Raw genomic sequence first — 19,325 nt, 5'->3', positions numbered from 1 at the left:
AGGACGGTTTACCGTTTATTGTTCACCAACACATGAATCAGATCCCATCCACATATTAGCCATCATGCAGTGCCATTGGCACACAGATACAGGGATTTTCATGTCCAGGGCTCATTGAGTAATGTCCCTGATAAAGGCACTTTCTCCATAAGGACTCCATTTAGGGCTTGTCCAGGGATATATGGCTCTTTGCTTTTTTACATACATGGGCTTTGATGGTTCAGGACATAGATACAGAGTGGTCACATGTTCTATTATTTAGTTCAAGGGATTCCTGCAGGAATACACATCCTTTCAGTTTTAGTACTTGATAGATCAGCATCCAGGCATTGGTCTGGTATACAGAACATGTCCCCTTTAGGGTACCAGAATCTCACAAAATGTAGTATTTTGGAAAGAGCCAAGATGCTATATATTGCTAAGGTTGTTTTTTTTGTTCTCTAAATTAGTGTAATCAGTTCAACGCTTCAGACTGTACCACCTACACCTTCAGCTCTGGTGTGAATGCCATCCAGCAGTGGTACTATCTCCACTACACAAACCTGATGGCCCAGCTTCCGATGGAAAAAAAGATTGAGATGAGCTACACCGCAGACGAGTTAATTGTCACCTGCTTCTTCAATGGGATGCCCTGCAGCAATTCCAGGTGAGACGGCAGGCTATCCCCTGTTCCTTGTTCCATCTGCTCATAGACAGAACCCCACTTTGATTACTTCCCAGTGCTGAGCACACACCTGACCTCTTACTTCAAGCTACTTGGTTATGGAGAAAGACTAACAGGCCTTTTGGTGGTATGGAGAACAGTCGAAATCATATCTGATGAGCGGGGAGAGTTATCTGTCCCAGAGACCAGAGAGAAAGATGCCCTTTCATCTCAATAGCCCATTGGATGGTGGTGGTGGGGTGCACACCCTCACAGAGACAGAGACATTGGGGCTACACTTATGGTGTTAGGGGATAGAGGGCAATAACACAACTTGACCATAAGACAAGAATTCAATGAGTTGCCTCTTATTTTCTTTCAGAAACTTTAAGCTCCTCCACCACCCACTATATGGGAATTGTTACACCTTCAACAGTGGTGAGGATGGGACCATAATGAGTACGTCTACTGGCGGCAGCATCTACGGTAAGGACCCCTTTTATTTAATTTAAATTACACTCAAGATGACACCATGCTGGGGGTCTTTAACTCTGTATCATATGCTAAAATGGTCTTTTTCATCCTGCTAACATTATTTTAGCTCTATCTTGAATCTATCTTCCCCACAGCCTGATTTCCCACTCTACAGACCTGAAGAGAAACATCACAATGTTTTCAACAATAAACATGACCTTTTACACTGCATTGCAGCACCCCCAAACCTCTGATACACACCCCTCTTCACCTTTTCCATGCAGCACTCCTGTTACATTATATACTAACGCAACATATACAAAAACCTAAACTTTTACTGTCTACACTGTCTTGTGTGCTTAACTCCTCTCTGCCTCAATCTCCTTATCCTCGCCAGACTCTGTTGTATCTCTGTAAAAGCTTTCATCCCAGTAGAGTCCTCACCACATCACAGTGTGGGAGGTTGATGATCTCTTCCCACTGTACTATAGTCACCTATCTATCAAGTGCAAGCCTGTCAGCAGCTATTCCATGGCTGTACAAGCCATCCCCTCCCAACAGTAGAGTAGTATGGGGAACATGCTGCAAAACATCCCCTCCAAACAAGTAGGCCCTCATTTTGACCCTGGCGGTCTTTTGACGAAAACCATGGCGGAAGGGTCTACCGGTGACAGGGAATTAATTCCCTGTCACCGGTAGATGGCTCCCCCGAGCAAGCACCTAACCCCCATCCAAATCACCCTCCTACCCACCCCCGATCCAAACTCACCCCCCACCCCTGATGCAAACACCCCTATTACCTCCGATCCAAGTACATGCTCCCCCACCCCCTCCAATGCAAACACGCACACACCCTAATTCACACACGCACTCGTAGACACACACACACTCACACTCCCGACACCCACTCACACACAAGCAGACACCCACCCACCACAAAACTGCCCCCACCCCCCACAGCTATACACGCCCACAGCCACACACACTCACATCACCCCCCACTCCCCTCACCCCCCTACAGTCACAGCGTCCCCCACCCTCCACCCCTTCCCACATGCATGCACACAGACACCCACATGCACCACGCATACACCCATTCACCTACACTTCCAGACACGCATCCACCCACAGTCATCCATACACGCATTCACTCATACATACTCACACACATTCAGGCACGCGTACATCCATGCATCCATACACGCATACTCACATGTATGCACAGATATCATCCATACATGCATACTCACATGCATACACACTGTCATGGAGACACGCACTCACTTCAACATTCATACATGCTTTGACTCACACGCATACAACCACACACACACCATAACACTCACATTCACACACTCACACACACATTCATACACATGCAGACACCACACACTCACACACAACACCCCTTGACCCCCCGCCCCCTGTCAGACGATCACCTTACCTGTTCCAGGGAGAAGGTCGTTCGGCAGGGAACAGGAAGGGGTGCTACTAACGCCAGCAGCCACCCGCCAGCAGGACACAGCCAGGCCGTATTAAAGGTCTTAATATGACTGGTGGCATCCTACTGGCGGGACAGTGCAGGTGTTCGCACCGCCAGGACACCACCGTCCGCCAGCATGGCTACTGCCAGGTTTCCGCTCTATGTGTGGCGGAAGTCCGGCAGTGTCCATATTCTGACGGACGGATGGTCACCTCTGCGGAGGTATGTGGGGCCTGTGGCATTGGCGGTATTCTAAGAATAAGGCAGATGTCATAATGACCACCATAGTGTCAAAATCAATGTCAAACTATCTATAACTTACAAACAGCTCCGTACAGAATCTTCGAAATGCACCTCGAGCTTGGGCTCCAGTAAGGAGTATAAATTGACCCAGTTCCACAAAGGGTGGTAAGTGTGCCGCCTACTTATAGTAATTTATAACAAGTCGAAAGTTTTGTAGATTGATATTCATGTTTGATAGATGTTTTGAAAGCCTATAAATTCAGTCTACTGGCCTTGGGCCCTGCTTTGTGTTTACTCCTTGGTGGGGGGAGTGAGGACGAGAAGTAGGGATGGAGTAGAAGATAAGTGAGAAACAGAGGAGCGGAAAGGGATGAAGAAAAATGAGAAGTGGAAGAAAGGAGAGAAAATGACAGCATGAGAGAACTGAAGTATCAAACTGTAAGATAAAGGAGGCAAGGACAATCAAAAGGGACAAGAGAAGTGAAAATGAATGTGAACTGAAAAAGGATATCAGGAAAGAAGAGAAAGAAGAAATGGATGTATTGAAGCATGAGAGACAGAAGAAGAGGAAGAAAGCAAGAGGAAGGGGACTGAGGGGAGGGCATGGAAGGGATAAAGGAAATGAAAGAGGGACTGATATTTCATTTGAGAGGCAGGTAGAATGGGGAACTTGGAGACTCATAAACAGGGGTACAGATTAATTAGTGCAGAAGGTGCACCGAACCTGAGGTCTAGGGATGTGATTGGCTGACTGCACCCCAATTGTATCTTTCTTTTAATACCGACTGGGGCCCATTTTGTTTGCTTGCAGTCTGGAAGTCCTTATAACTGTTTGTCCTAATACTGTCACGGTGTAAAAGGTCCTTTAATTTTGAATGAATGTGGGTGTCATATCCTGTATCACTCTGGAAATTGGCATTGATAAATTTGTGAACTAAGGCTCATGCATGGCTTGTTTTGAGGTCATCCGGCAGGACAGGCCACTATTCACAGATAGCAGGAAGAGACTATAAGGAAGAAGCCCTGGGGTCATCACTTCTCACCAACTTAAGGAAAGCATTTTGTAATAAGAAACAGAAATGTCGTAAAATATCCTCTAGACCCAAAAGTAAGAGCGTTGACCAACTTTTCTGTTTCCATAGACATCCGCTGGGTTGGAATCTACTCTTATCTGCTGTAGAGACGCATAGGGCCTGATTTAGATATTGGCATATGGGATACTCCGTGACTAATGTGACAGATATCCCATCAGTTGTATTACAAGTGCATTATGTCTTATGACACTTGTAATACAGAGGACGGGATGTCCATCAAATGTGTGACAGAGAGTCCCATCCACCAAGGTCTAAATCACTCCCATAGTGTTTTTTTCTTCCTCTGCCCGGGCTTAGATTGAGTGAAAGCTGGAACTATGGTGGACAAAGTTGTGCCTCTCCCCATATATTTTAACAGTGTTCTGTTCTCTCTTGCACTGTTGCAGGCTTGCAGGTCATTCTCTACATTGATGAAGCTGACTACAACCCCTTTCTATCAATATCCGCTGGAGCCAAAATCCTGGTTCACGGCCAAAATGAACACCCATTCGTGGAAGATGTGGGGACCGACATTGAAACTGCCATGGAGACTGCCATTGGACTCCAACTGGTGAGTGACCATCCCCAAAGAGAGCTGTAAAGTCAATATTCAGCTATAAAACTGCCTTTGTACACTCTTGAATATCTTCAGTGGTACCCACATGGCCAAGCACTTTCCAGTTCCAGGAGCAGTTCTATGTTTTATGCTGGGTGGGAGGAGGAAGGCTCTATTAAGGACTGCATATAAAAAGCATTGGCCTCTACTAAGATTAACTGAACACACAATCAAATCTCCCTATATCTGAGAGCATGTCTGAGAGCATGTCCCTGATTGATAGGATCGACACAAGTCTCAAAGGCGAATGATGCTAGTGATTTGTATTTGAATATCACTTCCTGTACAAACAGAGAAAGTAAGGTAAAGTTAATTCCTTCTGGTTGTGTTTTGCCACCTACACAGATGCATTCTGGGATCATAGTTTCACCTGAAAGCAATTTATCCACATTGGGATTGTGTGGCTTCCTTGACTGGCCAACCAGAATCTACGTCTTCCTCTCTTTTGGCAATAAGATACTTCAAATGTTTTTAAGTTGCAACGAATGCTATCACAAATGAGCTATTACTAGCTTCAGTAAACCAAAGGCTAGTCATTATTTCAACAGAAGTTTTAAAAACACATTTTGGTATGTTTTCATTAAATGTGTCCAATGTTTGTTAGTAAGGGTGGAGGTCCATGCCGGCTGGCAATATTGCTTCATTTGGTATTGGCAGCCAATCTGTCAGTCATTAATTGAACTACTCCAAATATTTCTTTTGCTGGCTAAAGTTAGTATACATATTGTGCAAACCAACTAAAATATGGGATTAAAAATAGCCATCTGTAGTGGAAAATGTTTTCATTGATTGATATGGATCTGCCTTTTCCCTAAAATCAGTTGTACCAAACTAGGACTGAATAAGAGGTGCCATACACATATAGTCCTCATTTGCGAGATATGCATAATTGTATGTAGTGGTTACTGGCATCCAGAATTTCCAATAGCACTCGAATATCTGCATACAAAAACTGCAACTATGAGTTAAACCCCACAGAATGTGAAATAACTGTGTGCTACCCAAAATTACCAGGAACAACTCTACACAAAATTCCTTATACAATTTAGTTTGACGCATACATACACTAACTGCTATGAGCAGGTACTAAAGTTATGCAAGAGTGCTGTGTGTGGCAGTCAGGTAGGTAAGGCGTGAAGGGGACCAGGGATGGCATGTGGCAGGTGGGAGCATTACAGGCTCCCACCATATTTGGCTGCAGGGCTAGCCAGGGGTAGGGCTGCACCTCAGCGCATTCCCTAAGGCATTGTACCGGTCGAATATTCTGACTGGTAAAAAAAAAGGGTCCAGCACCCCCAAATGTAGAAAGTCCAAGTTTAGGAAAAGCAGCCATCTCATAAATGTGGGGAGTGAAATTCCACATGGGAATTTCACTTTGCACATCTCATAATAAGGAACTTAATATGAGTCATCTTAAAATCCTGATCCAAAAGAACATAGCTGGTCAAGCTCTACCTCCTGAGAGATCACTGCTTGCCAATTGAAAAGGAGTCATCAAAGCATCTCCTGGTCGTTGCTTCTTTAATTTGGTTTGGCATTACCATAGCAGCTTATGGTCTCTATACTGCTCTCTGAGGGGAAGCATGCAGAAATGCCAACATTAACCAGACTTGAGATGAATTGCTTCTACAAGGACATTTCAAGGGTCACTTTTCTTTCCTTTCTTTGTCTTAGACGGAATCCTCCAAGCTGAGTAGCCCCTATAGCGACTGCACGCTTGACGGGTCTGACATCCCGGTGAACAACATCTACAACAAGAGCTACTCATACCAGGTAAATTATTCTATTGATTCTAATGTAGGTGGGTATGAATGGGGCTCCATAGCCGACCGACATTTGTCCAAAGTTTTACCCCTTTTGACTCCCAACTCCATAGTTCGCCTTTCCCACCTCCACCCCAAATAGTTCTTTTAGCTGATATCCCACAATAGCTCTCTCTACTTACCAGAAGCGGCGCTCTGAGTGCTCCACAGGTCTCCCTGCGGCAGCCATCGGATACTGCAAACCGCCCCCAAAGTCCACACCGCACCCAGCTGTGCTTACCACCCCAACCAAACAATCCCTACTTACACATTACACGTGATTACGCAGCCGGTGAGCGACCGCGTCCCAGAGGCGCTCTCATATGTATGATGAGGCTATGTATTACCTTTGTAACTTGGGAGGCACGCCGGCAAAACCGTCCGTACACTGGTTGAATTTATTGCATAGAGAAATGTGTTACCTATTTTTCTTTTCGCTGAATAAACTGTTTGTATTTTTGCTATTAGTAGCTTCACTAAAATAAAGCACAGAATCTAATATATATATATATTTTTTAAGTATTAGCTGGGTATGAAAGCACTGGGCAGTGGGTGTCTACTTCTACACCTTGTGCACACCTTCTAGCCTCTGACCGATGGTATCTTTTAATTGACCTAATATTGAGCTATGGGAAACATGCTGAAGGCTTAGCTGTTTGATCTCATTTATTCATGAAGGAGTGTGAGGAAAGTTTGAGCCATTTTTTAAACATCCACGCTTGCTACTGTTATATATTTTAAATACATCACTTACCATTGAAGATTCTATGTTTCCAGGCTCTGGAATAATAAAAGGTGTTACTGTTAGCAAATGGTACCAACCTCAGGAGGGTGAAAGGCTGAGTCAACTTTGCAGAGGGCTGTAACTCGTGACCTGCAGGTCCTACAAAGATGTCAGCAGCAAATGCTTATTTCATTGAGCCATTTGGGTAACTGATCTGGTGCAGGACTTCCAATCCTGGTCTGCTCAAGTAACAGTAGGGCAAAAGTCTCTGTGCTTGATCTTACCATGCCCCGGTATGGTCATCTCAAGGAGAAACATCTGAGTCCGACTACTGCCCTGGTCTCCCAAGGGTAGCAAAGTCATCCAAATAGAAACCTTTGACTCACTGAGAGTCTGTGGCCCAATCACCTCTAGCAGCGGTAACCAAGGAGCATATTTACCACCATGCATCGATGCTCTCATCAGCTTCACATATAATTAACTTACAGCGAAATAACTGAGGCGCATTGTTTCCATGGACTTTCTTTTACCAGAATGAGTTCCTTTCAGAAGTATGTTCCAAGTTATAATATGCTCATGGTCTCTTCACCTGTAGAAGTGGTCTCCTTTGGAAGACGTTTCCATGATGCAGTTGTCAATAGTCAAGAAGACAATAGTCTTAACGCCCACAGATATGTTCTCTTTAGATGAAAATCCCCAGTTACATGCTCTCATACTTTTAGGACTCGGATGGTCCAGTCACATAGCTGGACAAATATTTATTCCACGTTTATTGATACATCTTCGTAACAAGATATCCATCCATCTTTCCACATTAGAGCAGCTATATGAGCCCAACCCAACGTGTCCAACATTGGCAAAATCATTGTACTGCAATTATCTAAAGAACATCAACATTTTAAACCTTTAACACCTTAATCACCCACCAAAGCTCCCTAAGCACTACTTTACATACATGTTTATCACTATAATACCTCCCATAATGTGTGCGCAAACTGTCCTCTTTGGAGATTACTATTGCACTCTGTTGCTCACACTCATTGCTGTAGCTAAACTATCAGCTGCCACAGAAGCCGGATAAAGTTCAGCACCATCTTCAACTATCTCGCCAAATCAGAATCGACATAATGTCCCTACCTGTAATCCCACCCAGTGCAGATGTTCATCACAACACATTCGGATCATATCAATCCACCAGCCTCATAGAGCGATGGCTAGGGGTTGCAGTGGCCTGCTAGTTGGATGGCCATTCTGCAGTCTAATCAACTCCGCCCATGTCATGAGGTCCTCAACTAATTTTCCATCCCGTCGAGTCTGTTTAATCAACAACTCCTCGGATGTGGCCAATTCTACCATGTCCTGAGTTCATTCTGCAGTTTTTGGCAGCCAAACACCAAGCCAGTACATAGATATTCTCCTCTGCATGAGGACCACCCCAAGTAATTTACATTTTCTAACCCTTTTCTTCTTGGGCACGAGACCCAGAAGCCAGTGTCGAATCGTAGGCTGCGCCACTCAGCCTGTGCTCTGTACTAGCTTAGCCAGTATGTATGAACAGAAACTCGACACCTCTCTACAGTTTCAGGTAAGGTGAATGCAATCTACACCCTCCTCCTAAAAGTACTGGCATCTAGATGAGCACACTGGGCAGATCTTACTAAGTTTGACAGGGTTAGATAAGGCATGTGGACATTGTTAAATTGAATAAGTTGAAAGTGAGCCCTACTAGATACTTGCCTTGCTATAATACGCATTTTGTCCCAGTCCTCCTCTGTAATGAGATCAGGCACAGTTCTCTACCATTTGAGCTGCGTTCTAATCCTCTACAGAGGTCTATCAGCACCAAGAGCTTTTTATAGGAACATAACACAATTTCTACAGTTCGACAAGGCATGTAATTCAGTCATGATTCGAGATGGCGTGAGGGCATCCGGAGAAATGAGCCATAGCTCCCTAGCCATACGCCTTATTTTTGCATATTGTGCGCTATAAACCTCAAAAAGTGGGGTACAAGTCTGCAAGTGCCGGGCAACCACCCCTGCCTCCAATGCTCCATCGACATACTACAGTCAATTTGCACAAAGGGATAAATACGCCATACCCACTAGTTATGCAAACTGAGAGCGTTTCATAATTCCTTTACTTCATCCCAAACATCACAAACCAAGCTTTATAACAAAGGGGAGGTGTGGGGACCCCTCTGCTCCACACCAATAAACAGACTAATGTATGTTCCCCATGGGTTCCATGCATCAGCCCTTTTTCCCAGTTGTCATTTTCTGCCAGCCAAGGCTCAGCATGAGGTAACTGGGCCGGCCCCACATAATAGTGGTCCATGCTAGGTATCTCCAGTCCACCCGCAGACCATTCTTTCTTCAGAGTCATCAGTTTAATTCACTTTTTTCCCTGCCCAGATCAGCCGAACTGGAAGCAAATCCAATTCCCCAAACACATTTTGTGTCATGTCAATCATTGTACCCTGAATTAACAAGACACATTCACTGCTCAATTCCTGCATAAAAATCATAGGGCCTGATTTAGATTTTGGATGATGGGTAACGTCTCCCCAAGAGTGACTGATATCCCGTCCTCTGAAATTTAAATCCCATAGGAAATAATGGGATTTATATTTCGGCGGACAGGATATCCGTCATCATTGTGACAGGTTATTGGGACGGAGTGACCCGACCGCCGCCATGTAAATCAGGCCCATAATGTATGGACCATTCTAAGGATTCCATGAGCCTCTTTCACATCTTTTTGAAACCACCCTTTGTCTTCCTGTGCAAAGGTTAATACCCCCACCAAGTCTGGGTGTTTGTAGTTCCTGTCTCCTACCCATAGTGGATTCTCAGTTTGGTTCTTTAGGTGTGTGCAGTTCATATCTGTCAATTCTACTTTCAAGTTACTTCCATTCAGTTATCAATGTAGGCCCTGGAAGTATGGATGCCGGGGTTGCTGCAGCACCCCCAAAATAACCATACTGAAATTCAGAACATGAATAAGGACTACAGGTGCCTTTAAGTTTTGTTTGTATTTTGTCACATTTGCTCGGCATTCAGACAATGACAGAGGCAAGTGTCAGGATGTGTCTTCTCACACATTCTTGCTAACTCTTTTAACATGGGGAATGTTGTTTGCTTATATTTTTCTGACTGCAAAGTGAGAGGGTTTTGTAAAGTGAACTATGTGTCAATCTTGCTGGGCTACAGGCAGTAAAGGTGGAGGATGTCAATCTTTCTAAAATATTTCAGTGGTTAGAAAAGAACGTGTGAAGCACACTTTTTTGTAATGCAGAAATGTGATAGAAACAATGATTTAACTAATGGTGTCAAAACAGATGAAGACACTTTACTTGGAGATAAGCACAAGATAAATATTTGATAAAGCTCAATTTCTATACATTGCCATAGGTGCCCTGCATAGTTTTATCAGTGAAGCTGCATGTCTGTGCAAATTTAGAGGCCATTTTAATGGAAACCGTGTCTGTAAATGACAGTGTCCTCCCATAATATGCTTTAGTAATATGTTTGCTGCAGCATGTCCAGAAATGCACCACTGGCTCCATACTGCACCCCCACTACTCTCGTCCGGAATGGGCGTGGCTCGTTGGCTAAACATGTTTTTTTTGCCATGCTTGGGTTTTTCACAGTACCTACGACGCCAGTGATGTTATCTTGTTGGCAGCACCCCCACTCTGAAAATTGTTCCAACCCCACTCATTTTCCATGCTTTTTCCTCATTTACTTACAGGTTTGCATTCATTCCTGCTTCCAGGAGGCCATGGTGGATGTGTGCGGATGTGCCAACTACAACCAGCCTCTACCCCCAGGGGCAGAGTTCTGCAACTACAATGTGTATCCAAACTGGAGTAAGTGATTTCCTGCATTCCTTTTTCAGTGGCCTCAGCTCTCCCCTGGAAGACGATGTGTTTTATTTGTAGAATGCTTTATTTCATGGGTAGGATGTTGTGTTGTAACATATTTTGTGTACACTCTGCAGTTAAACAAACATTTCCAGTGTGTTTGCTACACACTCCACTGTGCACCATACCCACCCCTCCCAGTATTTACTCCCTACATGTTTAATCCACTATGCTCCTGTTAGCGCACCTCATTCCTAAGACATGTCCTCTCTCCCTTATTCAGTGTACTGTTACCTACAGCTCTATTCCGACTTCGTGAAGGAGGACATGGGATGCCATATGAAGTGCAGAGAAAGCTGCAGGTAAGAGAGGACAAGCAGTGATCTCTCACATCAAGTCCTGTGACTCTTTTCCTTTCCTCTAACAATGCAATCATCTTCCTTGCTTCTCTGCAGCAATCGGGAGTGGACGTTCACAAGAAGCACGGCCCAGTGGCCCTCAATGACTTCAGAGGTAAGGAGCTTGCTCTTGAACCACTAAATCTTAGAGAACTCTGACATTATATGGTTGTGGATGCTCAGTTTTAGATAAATGATTCAATAAGATGGTTACTTGGCTTAGCAGCGTGAATCTTTTCTGGATTCACATGGTGTGCATTATTCCACCATATAGTGGTTGGGTCTGGATACTTTACTATTCTCTTTGAAATGTTTTTGTCCTTCTTTGCTCTCTACGTTTGCTTACGGGTGGGCATTGACAGTACCTCCATTTAGTATCTCTCTCTGACGTTGTTCCACTTCCTCCGGCAGTATCGACCCCACTTCGCCATTTTTAGATTCTATTTTTCCACCTTTTGGTCTGGACATGTTTATCGAGATGTCTTCAAGTTAACAAAGAACTTTGAAGAATTGATGAAAAATTGGTTAAGAGAGGCGACACTGAGGATATCACACAATTCGCAGGACGTAGGGAGCAAGTGACAGCGGAGTACACTTTTTTCCACTGATGGATCTACCAGAATGCCCAATTAGGGGGCTCCCCACGTGATCATCGGAGCGAAGACTGCCTTGCCTTTTCGGTGTTTGCACCAAAGAATTTGAGGGGGAGAAAAAGCAGAGAATGGCGCACCATTCTCTTCAAGACCAGAAATCAGGACCATCATTGAAAGATCTCGGGTTATCAAGTGACGAGAAAGAAAATATAGTTGAGTCCCCAAATGAGAGTCATCGGAAGGAGATCGGAACATCCTGGAAATGGGAGAAGAGGCACCGAAAAAGACTCAAAAAGAGGTAAGAGACAGAGACCTCTTTAATATCTCTCAAGCCGAATACATTTGACTTGCGACACCAAAAAGCGGCCTCGGCGGCGAAACGATCACCGCCCGCAGGCAAATCCCATGATGAAAACTCCCTTAGAACCCTCGAGGGGGCCTCCGTGGAAAGAAGGACTAAAAAAGACAGGAGTCCATGAAGAACGGGAAGGCGAAGCTTGCCATGTCCCCACTGAAACCCTTCAACGCTCCCTTAAACCACCGAAGCTCTAAGGGAGAGCATTTGTTGAAGGCGCAAGAGCATTCGCTGAAAGAGCAAAAGCATTTCTCGACGGAGTGAGAGCATTCTTCGAAGGAAATTTCGACTCTAATGTCGAAGAGAAAACATTTACCGTAGGCACTGAAGCCCAGGCAGTCGAAATCAAAAATAAGAATAAGAGGCTGGAAGCCTACAAGGCAGCGCTAATCCAAAAGAAACAGAAATTCAACGAAAATCTGAAAGTGTTCAGGATTCCTTACAAATTCTCAACAGTGAAAGAACCGGAGGAAGAAGACTTTCAAGCTCCTTTAATGACTGAACTTCAGGAGGAGGAAGAGGACAAACATTATCACAATGAGGAAGACCAAGAGGACTTTCAACCTTCATAGGAAGGAGGACAGGAGACTTCAATGATGACTCTACCTTCAAAACCATCCCCTCCACATGATACAGGAATGCATAATGTGTTCATTAAAAATGCAACAGAACGCTTTCATGCACAGCTGGAAGAAGATAAACCTCAATCATGTGTTCTCTTAGAGACACTAGTACCAACTCAAACTAAGAACCATTACCTACCCATGTTACCAAGTGTCCTCAATCAAGGCAGAAAGACATTTAAGGAACCCGCAATTTGTAAAGCAATAACTTCCAGGGTGGAGGAAAAAAATACAAGTTTTCATCCAAGGATCCTCCACATATAAAGAGTATAGTCCCAACAGACTCTTATTATAACCTCCACAGCAAGGAACCGAGCTAATGTCCCCTTAACATCCACACCATCCCGGATGGAGAAAGCAAACAAATTAAATACATGGGAAGACTAATCAAGCCCAGCGCAGTAAATCAATGGCGCAGTGCAAATTCAAATGTTCTGCCAAACAAGCATACAAATCAACATTGATAAGAAATAGGTGAATTATTGAAATGTCTTTCCGAACAATACAAGAAGAAAGCTGCTCATTTAGTGGACAGTGGCAAAAACATCGCAAACACTTGTTAAAAATCTGCATGGGACACAGCAGACATTTCAAGCTGTCAATTGATGATGGGGGTCACGTTAAGGTGGCACTCTTGGTTGAGAATCTCAGGGTTCAAGCCGAAAGTGCAGGCTAACATTATAAACAGCTCATTTAAAGGTCAACAACTTTTTGGAAATCAAGTAGATGATTCCCTAAATCAGATGAAAAAAGACACAGAAACAACAACATCAGTGGCTGCTTTGCAGTTTTGAGGAGGGTTTTGGAGAGGAACCTTCCCCACAAGAACACCATCCGCCAGAGGCTCCTATCATGGCAGGAGTTCACACCAGAGTTTTCAAGGGAGCACACAACCGGCAGTTCAAAGCCAAACCTGACAGTATAATCAGCAAGGAAGAAATTCTTTTAGAGGCTGAACAAAAACAAGAGGCCAATCTTCCATGGGAAGCGCAGCAACAGCCAACAAGTGATTGCACTGCGGTGGAAATCAAAAGGTCAGCAATTCAAGTCAACAAGTCAACATTCCATCACAACTCAACAGTAGGTGGGAGGATAAGATTTTTTTCTCCAGCAGTGAACAAATGGTTTCTAAAACTAGTAAGACATGGATATTGCATGGAATTAATAACGTTTCCACCTGCAAGGAGACCAAAGAAAAGAGCTCATCCCAAAGAAGAAACAGATCGCCTTTTTTGGTTTTCTCAAAGTGTTTAGCAGTGGTTGTAGCACATCTTCAGCGGAAAGGGATTTATGTATATGCATACCTAGTAAGAGCACATTCTTATAAAAAAATGCAAACAGGATAGTCCAAAGGTAATGAAAACTCTTTACACTCCAGGTTTCTCTTTAAAGTACGAGGGATTTGGTCCAACCAGGATGCAGTCCAACACATCAACTGGCTGGAATTAAAACAGTTTGTCTGGCCTGTAGAGCATTCAAACAACACATTATGAGGAGGACAGTTTTAATCCAAACAGACAACACAACAACAACGTTCTACATCAACAAACAGGGAGGGACTCAATCACCTCCTGCCTCACAGTTGGCACAACAGATCTGAAGATGGCAATCCACAAAAGAATAGCCATTCAAGCAATTTATCTTCCAGGGAAAGAGAATTGCAAGACAGACAGGCTGAGCAGACAGGCCTTATGTTCACATGAATGGGAACTAAACCAAAAAGCAGTACAAGACATTTTCCAAAGATGGAGGATGCCAACAGTGGATTTATTTGATACTCCAGAGAACACAAAATGGCAACTCTTTGTCTCCAGACCATCACACCCACAGTCTCTGAGGAAGGCCCTTTCGATAAATTGGTCAGGGACATTTGCATATGCTTTTCCACCAATGCCTCGATTACCCAGGGTGATCAACAAATGCAGGAGAAGCAATATGACATTAATACTAATTGCGCCCAAGATGACGTTAATACTAATGGCGCCCAAGGAAATTTGTAACCACTACCGAAAAGACAAGATTTGCTATCAATGTAAAGGGGAAAGGTATTGCATCCAGAACCAGAGTATTTCAAATTAACAGTGTGGCTCCTGAATACTTAGAATTTGCACATTTGAAATTACCAGAAGACACAATGGCTTTCTTAAGGGAAGCCAGAAACCAGTCACCAGGATATGTTATATGGCAAAATAAAAAAGATTCTCTCTTTGGGGTGTAAATAAAAACTTAACCAAAAGGATAACAAGGGAGCAAACAATATTAAAATATCTAACCTATTTACTACGGGAGGGGCTTACGTATGCGCCTTTAAAAGTTCTTCTGGTGGCAATAGTAGCATATCCTAGAGGTCAGATGGGTAGACATTTCTTCACATCATCAGTAGTTAAAAGATTCCTCAAGGGAGCAAAAAGTATAGCTGCTCCTAAAAGGTTTCAGTGGTTTTTCACAACTCATGAAAAACCCCTCTGAACCGTTGTACAAAGCTACTTTACAGGCATTAAAAAAATCTAAAAATGGTGAAGTGGGGTGGAGACTTCCGGAGGAAGGGGAGCAACGTCACGGAGAGACACCAAATGGAGGTGCTGCCGACACCCACCAGTAAACAACTATAGAAAGAGAAGAAGGACAAAAAATGTTCTGAGAGAATAGTTAAAATATCCAGACCCAGCCACTAGATGGCAGGATAATGCACAGCACTAAAGGTAAGAAACTGTACGTTTTTAATTGATACTTGTTCTTATATTACTCTAAAGCTACTTGGCATTAGAAAACTTGCTGCACTCACACCACCATATCTTCTTGGCTGTAGAGAACTTACTGCTCTCATATCACTATATATTCTTCATTTTAGATTGCTTGGTGTAGGCCTATCATCCTAACTTATTGGCTTTACTTAATTAACTGTTCTCATACCACTCCCACACCACCCTATTTGGGCCACCCCTGAATCAGAGAGGAATTAGAGGTAGTAGTAGGAAATTGTGCTGGGATTAAAAGTTAAAACAAAGTCATGCTTAGTGTGCACTTTCCCTCCCTCCTCCACAAGGCGGAGGCCCTTCATCTGGACAGTCGATGGAGAACAGCCACCCATTTATCACAAGGGGATGGGATCTCACATTTTAGAAGAACACTCCTACCTGTCCTCTCGGACTGTGGACTGCTCAGGAACAGGGTGAGACTGGCGCTCTGCTGCAGATGGTGCGATGTGTGACCAGGTAACTCAGCGCAAAGTGCCACTGTCTGTCTTTTATATCCTCCACAACCTATGCTGTGGATATAAAGGAGGGACTATGACTTTATGTATGGTCTGATTGTAGCCACCCTAAAACCTTCACTGATGCCATGGTCAAATACCCTCAGGAGGCTGAAAAAGAGTGCTGGGTGACCTGCTGTAAAATCAGCCAGCGATTAATAGAATTGCTATCCCCCACCATTCCGGCCTCCCGGGAGAAATACCCAGTGCCTGGTACTCTTAGACCGGACATGCCTATAACTTGATTCTCCCTTACCACCTTAGATTCTTGGCTTTAGACAACCTGCTGCTCTCATACGAACCCAGGTTATTAATTTTAGATACCTTGCGGTCTCATACCACCCTTGCTTCCTGGACTTAGATAACTTGTTGTCTCATACCACCACTTTTTTTGCTTCAGATAACTTGCTATCTTATACTACGGTATCGTCCTGACTTTGGATAAGTTGTTGCTCATACAGCTCTAGTGTCTAGGTTCTATATCATTGGCGGGTGTTACATCATATTGAATTCTCCATTTGTATAACCCTGCCTGCTTTTATATTACTGGCATCTTGGTTTTTATTAAATACCAGCTCTTCTAAAATGTAACTGCTTTGTTTTAAATACCTTTCAGCTCTCAGATTGCCCAGGCAGCTCACTCCCAGAAGCTCTTAAATCATGAATTTGTCCAATTTGCTGATGTCTACTGAACCTGTCTAGGTGATCACTCATGGTTTAGTGCAGATTGCTTTTAGAACACTCTGCCTGCTCCTCATCACTCTGGCTCATTGACCTCAAGTCATTGGCTACACATTCTTAGGTCGTTCTGGCTACTTTAATACCACTCTTGCTATTCCTTCTTAGAATGTGGTGGGTGGTCTGACGGGTAACAGACACCCCCCTTCTACAGCACTCTGGCCTCTCGTCTTATATATCCCTGGCTGCTTGATTCAAATTGTGCATCACTTTGGCTGTTCCATTTGCTAGATCTTCGAATAATGACCACTTGTTCTGAGACTGCTTTCAACTCGCTCTTTTTTTACTGTGGCTGTCCTTCATCAATTACGCAAGTACCAGATCTGTGCTTCAACTAGCCACCCACCTTTAGCTCACTTTAGGAGCTCATCCTTAGAACACTTAAGCTACTCATCTTTGGATCATATAAGCTCTCCACTTTTACATTGCTTTTGCTGAACACTTCAGTCTCTTTAGTTCCCAGGTTTAGATCACCTAGCTGCCAACGTTTGGATCACTATTGATGCTCGCTTTTAGATCACTCTAATTGCACACATCTGCAGTACACGAGGTACCCATTTTAGATGAAGCTCCCTGCCCACTTTCAAATCACTCTACCTGCCTGCTCTAAGACTTTTTTAACTAACCCCTTAAATCACTGCCTGTCCATTTCAGGTTGTCTACTTATCCAGTTTAAAATTGCCATGGCTAAATTCTTTTAGGTCACCCTGGTTGTCCACTTTTATCTTGTCAACTACTTACTTTTAGATTATCATAGCTACACATCTTCATCTCACTGTAGCTGCCCACTAGCTAAACAATCCTTACATCACTCTAACTGACCAGTTATGTCTCTAAAATTGGTGGCTTGTATTTCGCTGTAGCTGCCAACTTTCAGATCTCCTGCTGACTGCATTTGTGTATTATCTCTCTGCTAAAATCATAGTTCACTCCTGTAGGAAGTTGGCTCTGTATGTGCTATTTCAAAGTAAGGAATAGCATGCACAGAGTCCAAGGGTTCCCCATAGAGGTAAAATAGTGGTAAAAAGAGATAATACTAATGCTCTATTTTGTGGTAGTGTGGTCGAGCAGTAGGCTTATCCAAGGAGTAGTGTTAAGCATTTGTTGTACATACACATAGACAATAAATGAGGTACACACACTCAGAGACAAATCCAGCCAATAGGTTTTGTTATAGAAAAATATCTTTTCTTAGTTTATTTTAAGAACCACAGGTTCAAATTCTACATGTAATATCTCATTCGAAAGGTATTGCAGGTAAGTACTTTAGGAACTTCAAATCATCAAAATTGCATGTATACTTTTCAAGTTATTCACAAATAGCTGTTTTAAAAGTGGACACAGTGCAATTTTCACAGTTCCTAGGGGAGGTAAGTTTTTGTTAGGTTAACTAGGTAAGTAAGACACTTACAGGGCTTAGTTCTTGGTCCAAGGTAGCCCACCGTTGGGGGTTCAGAGCAACCCCAAAGTCACCACACCAGCAGCTCAGGGCCGGTCAGGTGCAGAGTTCAAAGTGGTGCCCAAAACACATAGGCTAGAATGGAGAGAAGGGGGTGCCCCGGTTCCGGTCTGCTTGCAGGTAAGTACCCGCGTCTTCGGAGGGCAGACCAGGGGGGTTTTGTAGGGCACCGGGGGGGACACAAGTCCACACAGAAATTTCACCCTCAGCAGCGCGGGGGCGGCCGGGTGCAGTGTAGAAACAAGCGTCGGGTTTTCAATGTTAGTCTATGAGAGATCTCGGGATCTCTTCAGCGCTGCAGGCAGGCAAGGGGGGGATTCCTCGGGGAAACCTCCACTTGGGCAAGGGAGAGGGACTCCTGGGGGTCACTTCTCCAGTGAAAGTCCGGTCCTTCAGGTCCTGGGGGCTGCGGGTGCAGGGTCTCTCCCAGGCGTCGGGACTTTAGGTTCAAAGAGTCGCGGTCAGGGGAAGCCTCGGGATTCCCTCTGCAGGCGGCGCTGTGGGGGCTCAGGGGGGACAGGTTTTGGTACTCACAGTATCAGAGTAGTCCTGGGGTCCCTCCTGAGGTGTTGGATCGCCACCAGCCGAGTCGGGGTCGCCGGGTGCAGTGTTGCAAGTCTCACGCTTCTTGCGGGGAGCTTGCAGGGTTCTTTAGAGCTGCTGGAAACAAAGTTGCAGCTTTTCTTGGAGCAGGTCCGCTGTCCTCGGGAGTTTCTTGTCTTTTCGAAGCAGGGGCAGTCCTCAGAGGATGTCGAGGTCGCTGGTCCCTTTGGAAGGCGTCGCTGGAGCAGGATCTTTGGAAGGCAGGAGACAGGCCAGTGAGTTTCTGGAGCCAAGGCAGTTGTCGTCTTCTGGTCTTCCTCTGCAGGGGTTTTCAGCTAGGCAGTCCTTCTTCTTGTAGTTGCAGGAATCTGATTTTCTAGGGTTCAGGGTAGCCCTTAAATACTAAATTTAAGGGCGTGTTTAGGTCTGGGGGGTTAGTA

At 44.3% G+C, this 19,325-nt stretch overlaps 1 protein-coding gene across 2 annotated transcripts in view; it reads left to right on the top strand.

The window, feature by feature from the left end:
* SCNN1G (sodium channel epithelial 1 subunit gamma) overlaps positions 1–19,325 on the top strand; it is a 74,557-nt gene that overhangs the window by 33,432 nt on the left and 21,800 nt on the right. For both annotated transcript variants that reach the window (XM_069209672.1, XM_069209673.1), the window contains exons 4-10: positions 450–646; positions 1,026–1,129; positions 4,324–4,487; positions 6,207–6,305; positions 10,812–10,929; positions 11,207–11,285; positions 11,379–11,436. In XM_069209672.1, coding sequence (XP_069065773.1) covers positions 450–646; positions 1,026–1,129; positions 4,324–4,487; positions 6,207–6,305; positions 10,812–10,929; positions 11,207–11,285; positions 11,379–11,436 — 819 coding nt within the window. The remainder of the gene's footprint in view (positions 1–449; positions 647–1,025; positions 1,130–4,323; positions 4,488–6,206; positions 6,306–10,811; positions 10,930–11,206; positions 11,286–11,378; positions 11,437–19,325) is intronic.

Source organism: Pleurodeles waltl, chromosome 10 (genome assembly GCF_031143425.1).
Source record: "Pleurodeles waltl isolate 20211129_DDA chromosome 10, aPleWal1.hap1.20221129, whole genome shotgun sequence".
Taxonomy (NCBI): domain Eukaryota; kingdom Metazoa; phylum Chordata; class Amphibia; order Caudata; family Salamandridae; genus Pleurodeles; species Pleurodeles waltl.
This window is presented reverse-complemented; position numbering and strand designations above follow the sequence as displayed.